This window comes from Alosa alosa, chromosome 5, assembly GCF_017589495.1.
Source record: "Alosa alosa isolate M-15738 ecotype Scorff River chromosome 5, AALO_Geno_1.1, whole genome shotgun sequence".
Classification (NCBI taxonomy): Eukaryota; Metazoa; Chordata; class Actinopteri; order Clupeiformes; family Clupeidae; genus Alosa; species Alosa alosa.
The window spans coordinates 10,774,768-10,781,077 of NC_063193.1; the positions used below are offsets into that span (position 1 = coordinate 10,774,768).

Consider the following 6,310-nt stretch of genomic DNA (forward strand, 5'->3'; position numbering starts at 1 on the left):
ACACACACACACACACACACACACACACACACACAGACACACCCCACCTGAACAAACTTACCACTCTGGCAATATCTGCAGTCCAAATCCACAGAAGCATGTCATAGAGCTTGGGCTCTACTCATATTAGTCATTACTTCCCCTGAATATTGAGATAATACAAACAAATGTGTCTCCTACAAGCTGTTCTTTAAAATAACATAACACAGAGTTGCTAATGAAAATAATGTATGGGATTGTGTGGATTGTGTAGGGTCTTAAAATGACCAGCAGATGGTGCTATTTTCTCACTGTTATAAATAACGATATGGTGAGGTTATGGCGACCACTGACTTGCTCTCTTTTTTGTGTTTGAATGTTTAGAATATTCTCTGAGCAGCGCGGACTTGTCCTCTATATCAGGCTTCAACAGTGCCAACAGCATTCACCTGGGATCCATGAGTGGCTGGCAGCAGCAACACCTGCAGAACATGCAGCACTCAGCCCTCAGTCAGCTAGGGTGAGTCCACACACACACACACACACACACACACACACACACACACACACGTATGCATGCATGCACACACAAATCTGTCCCAGATGTAAAGCTATTTTTTTAAAACGTAATGAACCAAATTGTCTTTATCTGATAACAAAGACAATTGAAATATAAGTATTTCATTGAAGTAACAACTAGTCTTTGTATAAGCATATGTGTCATATTCATCTAATACAATTTCAGATTGACTCAATATGTAGCCTAGTGCATTTTGTGTGTGTATTCAACTGTGTATGTGTTGTGGGGAGGGAAAATGGCTGTTCTTCTCCTCTCCTGGCGGCTGTAACACCCCACCTCCGTCTGCTCTCCTCCTCTCTACAGAAATTGCACTAGCACTCACTTATGTCAGAGTTCAAATCTCTCCCTGCCCACTGCTCAGAGCCTGCACATCAAGTCCGAACCTGTTTCTCCTCCTAGAGATCGCACCGGGAGCAGCACCCCTGGGGGCTACGCTCCCCCGCCCCCGCTCGCGCTCTCTTCCCAGCATGCTCAGCACCCCGGCCAGCAACAGCAGCAGCAGCATCACCACCACCAGGGGCAGCAGCAGCAGCAGCAGCAGCACCAGGGGCACCAGGGCTCGTCCCAGGCCCCGCCGGGTCGCCAGGACTCGGGCCGCTCGCCGGTGGACAGCCTGAGCAGCTGCAGCAGCTCGCACGAGGGCAGCGACCGCGACGAGCACCGCAGCGACTTCCACTCGCCGCTCGGGCTCACGCGGGCCGGCACCAACGGGGGAGGCGGTGGCGGCGGCGGGCTGGATGAGCGTCACAGCCCCTCGCTCAAGCGCGTGCGTCTGTCCGAGGGCTGGGCCGCCTGAGTTGGCGGCAGTGGAGGACGAGGAATAAGGCCACACCCCCCACCGACCCACCCTGACCACGACACCGCGTCAAGCTCCCACTGCTAACCACCACCACCAACAACAACAACAACAACATCAACAAAAACATCAATGACCACCCGACCCCCGAACCCTGATCGCCAAACAAGACCGAGCAGCCACTCCCACACCGTCTCGCTCCGCAAGCTGAACTGGGCCGAGCGCACATTCAAACACAAGACACGCGTCGACACAGCCGCGCTTGCGCACACACACAGCCACACACACACTCACACACACACACACACACTCACCCACAAATATGAGCACACTGTCTCTCGCTCTCAGAGACGTGATAGACGCAAAACCTGGATGGACATAACAAACTAACAGAGACACTCTTGCTGTGCTCTCTTGACTCTCTCTCTCCCTCTCTCTTGCTCTCTATCATACACAGAGTCACAATCAGCCCTGTTTTTCTCCCTCACTGCTCTTTCCCAGTCTTTCTGTGAAGGCAGGTATAGGGAGGACCTTGTGTTTTTTGACTCTCAACTGTATGGTTTTGGTATAACTAATTGTTGTAACTATGGTAATGAGTTCCTTTCCCTGTTTTCTGAGTATTTCATAGATCCAGAAGAGAGATGTTTCAGAGGGGGTGTGGTGGACAAGGGTGGACATTAGAGGCCTAGGCAGCAGCCAAACTTTTTACCAGGGGAAGGGGGTGTCTATGCACTATGAGTGCTGACTAGGGGGGGAGAGGGTAGTATCCCTAAAACATTAAGTAAGACAAAAACTAAAAGTATATGCATATCTACACATGCATCCATGTACACATAATCCATAGTATCAAACATAAATGAAATTAAAGTCAGGTACTCTGTTTTTTATTTGTAAAAATGAAGGAAAAAATACTTTTTTTAAGTACTAAAATCTTCTCAGTCACAGTAAGTGGAAGTCCAGGAAGTCTTTCAGAGAGGGCAAACAGCTGAATTTACAGATAGCCTAGCACTTCAGTTCCTTACTCTCTGTGTACAGATACAGTGTTTTTGTTTCATGTTTTGTTGTTTTTTGTTTTTCAAACCCTCTTTCTCTGCAGTGCTCCCTCTGCTAAATGTATGTTATGACAGACAATGTCTTGTTGCAGGTTCAACGTGTTTATGTACATAAGGGGCGAAGAGAAGGGGGAAAGGGGGTGTTGAAGGTTACACACAATTAAATACGTTCACAATGAAGCTTATATGCAACTTGTGATGGACCCTCCAGGTATATTTATATATGTATACATGCAGGCTTCTTAGGGTTTTGTAAGAGTTACAGCCTCTGATTGGCTAATGCAAGTTTGGAAGGCCATTTCTTGGAAGTGGCCAGGATTGAAATAGCATTGAGCTGGAAGAGGACAATATCTTTGTTAAAAGAGCCATGTTAATCCAAGGAAATAACACAAAACCTAAGTCTTGCGTTCAATGTTCAGTATTAAAAAAATATATGACAAAAAAAAACAAAAAAACAATTGTATAATACACTTGCTTATATTTTCATATAAAAAGGAATATAATGCAAAGCATTTTTGTGGCTTTTTGTAGTTTCTATAAGCCAGAATGTGTTTTGATAGCTTTGCTAATATGGGGAAATAAACAAAAAAATACATGACGGGCTATTTAACCTGAAGCCATGGAAGGGGAGATGGAGAACCATTTAGCTTTGCTGAACTTTTTCCTCTTTGTAGAGATTTTCCTTTTGTTTGTTTTTAAAACGTGTATTTCTAATTATATTAAATAATAATATTAAGAATCTTTTTGGAAAAAAAATCTGTGAAATTAACATGCTTGTGTATAGCTTTCTAATATATAAATATATAATAATTATGATCATAGCATTTGTTTGTTTCCCCCCTTGTAGTGGAGTTAAGTGTGTGTGCAGTCACACATGTAGTTAATTTTTGAGTTCCCCTTTTCCTTCTTCCCTTCTTTCTTTCTTTATTCTATTCTGTTTTTTTTGTTTGTTTGTTTGTTTTTTTAGCGAGCTCCAGACAACGTCATTCAGGATCATAGCAGTTCCCCTCCTCCAGGTCCACGGGCTGCGGTGCTTTTCTGTTTGCATTCTCAGAAGTGAGCATGTCTCAGGCAAGACGACGGGAAGCATAAGTGTGAAGACAGACAAACAGAGAGGAGAAGCTCTCCCTGTGTCCTATGTCCATGGTTAGCCAACACTGGAGGGACTGTGTTATAGGGTCTTACAGGTTCAATCTCTCTTCTCCATTCTTGTTTGTTTTGCGTAGATGTTTTGCAATCAAATAGACAAGGAGGTAACTGCCCTGTCCTCTATCTCTAACATGCCTAATGGACAGCCACACAGTGTCTGTGGATAAGCATCATAGTTTTGTTGCCAAAGCAACAGGTCATCTTTCCTGTTGCTATTTGCAGATAGATATCATGACCAATATATGGGCACTGGTTAGGGAGAAGCACAAACTTTTCTTTTTCAAACTATGTTACAAATGGAGTCACAGTCAATACAATTCTCCTGAATACACGCAAAGAAGATGGTGATCGAATCACCATTTTCTAGTTTTTATTTATTTTATTTTTTTTGAAGAAACCAAAGCTAATGACGTGTCTGCTTGATGTCACAATTTCACTCTCACACGTGTCATTCTGTTGCCACGTTTGAAACAATAAAAAGCAAAAACACCCAGTCAAAGACTTGCTGCATGTTAGTTAGTAACTATAGTCAATGTGATCAGTCCAGAAGGAAAGGCCAGTGAAACAGCTCACAGTGCCATGTTGAATGAGTGAAAACGCACGCCCGATCGTTCTGACCGCATAGCCTCCTTCTGGTCACCTGGGGTTTTCTGTGGATGCTTTGATATTTGCTAATAGTTTCTTTGTTGTTACTGGTAAAAAAAATGTGCTTCAAACAGATTTAGTAATGGCGTCTGTCAGTATCTTTTTTTCCTACCAAAGAGATGGAGCGATGTTCATTTTTGGTGTCATGTTTTTTGAGATTTGAGACAGTTGTATTGCTTCATATGTTGATAACTTGACTTGCTTTCCTCTGTAATATACTGTATGCCGGTACCTCAAATGGACCCACCCAGTACCTCAAAGAAACTTTTTGATGAGTCATTTTGGTGAGAGAAGGGGTAAACTGACCCAGCAGGTGTACAGTATTGTGAAATAATCTGCCATTGTTTGTTCAATCTCTTATTATTTCCCCGTATGGTTTGTTGTTCAGTACTCTTCAGTACTTTTTATTTTTTCTTGGAAAAAAAATGTTTCCATTTAAAAGTTCAAATAACTCCTAAAAATATGTTTAACAATCTGTAGTTACAAATGTAGCTTGTATAAACCTATGGAGGGTGACGTTTGAAGGAAACATTTGTTTTTATGTTTTATTTTTTTCGTCTTTCTTTGAAATATGAGAGAGGCTTACAGCGGCATAAGCTGGACTTTGTCGCCACTTGAAGACAAGATGTCATTAAATTAATACCACATCTCTGTATCTCAAGGGACTTGACTCCGCTGTATGTAATGAAAAAATTAATGTGTGGAAAAGAATAAAAAAAAACAAGTTTGTCCCACCGGGAAAAGGTATTTGTATTTTGCAGAGAATTCAGTAAAGTTACTGGCTTTCTTAGTTACCCCAGGTGCCCCAGCATGGTTTCATTGGGTGTGTGTGTCTGTGTCTGTGTGTGTGTGTGTTGGTTTTTACTCCTCCTGACCAATCCCTCAACATCCAGCTCCCTCACCCACCTACACACACACACTCACACACAATTATACACACCCACACACAAAACCACACATGGCACACATATACACAAAAAATCACTTTATGGTTGGCAAATGGTAATACAATGTGCTGTATTAAAATGTCAACACAGCAATAGCAGTTATGGACAGCCAGGACCCCAAATGTGCACAGGGAAAAAACACCTGTTTCCGTCTCACCTCATTTATTGAATATAGAAAATCACCACATCCCTCTGGTTCAGTCTGATATTTATACATGATTTTCACATTACACTAACATTTCCCAAGATATTCACTGAATCACTGGCCACTTAAACATCACACCCGCATCTGGATCTTGCTTCTCAGTTGGCTACAAATGTTAACACCTCTAATTAATGTTTAGAACTTAATTAAAACATCTCGTTCAAATGAAACAGCATATTGCTGTAAAGATCCCTCGGTTTGTGCAATCTACTCTTCAAGTATTCCGGATGTTCTGGTTCTTCATCCCAGAGGATAGTAAAGCAAAGGACGTCCGATTGGCTCTGGATTAGACCGGATATGGCCCTGGTCTAGTCCAACTGCACATCCACTCCGTTATACAGGCTGTAATATCTGGGCTCAAATCCAGGTGTTTTTGTACTTTATAGCTGTTTTTCTGCCCCCTCAGTGAGTGGACTAATGGGATGTTTTGCTGGTTGGGTGTGTTGGCAGTGGCCAGCGATCGCTGCTGGATTTGCAGGAGTGGGCAAAAGGAGCCACGGGACTCCAGGCTCTCCACACAGCTGCACTGTCTTTGCCACCATGCTACTAGGGCCGGACCACACACATGGGGGGTGTTAGTGGGGGTGGGGGGGGCGAGCGGCTGCAGTGCTTGGGCACATACTCCGCATGCCCACACTAACCTCACCCCATCTAAACCAGCCCACCCAGCGACAGCCACGTGTGTGGGCACCTCCACAGATATCCTTGAAGGGCACGGGTGTGTGTGTGTGAGTGTGTTTGTGTGTGTGTGTGTGGGGGGGGGATTGTGAGTTGCTTCGCTCACTGTGTTTCAGTCACCCTTGTGTGGTGCAAAGGCGCTGCGTTTTACCACAAGAGGGCGCCAATGTTGTTCCAAAAATATGCTATTGCAAAAAAAAAATTAATAAAAAAAATAGTGTAGTCTAACGTGTAGTCTAAACAATCTGTTTACCTTACATTCACAGTGTGTAGCCTACA

The 6,310-nt window shown here is 43.6% G+C and overlaps 1 protein-coding gene across 5 annotated transcripts in view; it reads left to right on the plus strand.

Annotated features, from left to right (window-relative positions):
• The window catches only part of mef2cb (myocyte enhancer factor 2cb), a 91,891-nt gene extending 86,956 nt beyond the window's left edge, over positions 1–4,935 (plus strand). For all 5 annotated transcript variants that reach the window (XM_048244138.1, XM_048244142.1, XM_048244143.1 and 2 more), the window contains 2 exons: positions 364–499; positions 863–4,935. In XM_048244138.1, coding sequence (XP_048100095.1) covers positions 364–499; positions 863–1,355 — 629 coding nt within the window. In that variant the 3' untranslated portion in view covers positions 1,356–4,935. The remainder of the gene's footprint in view (positions 1–363; positions 500–862) is intronic.
• The last annotated feature ends 1,375 nt before the right edge of the window (positions 4,936–6,310 follow it).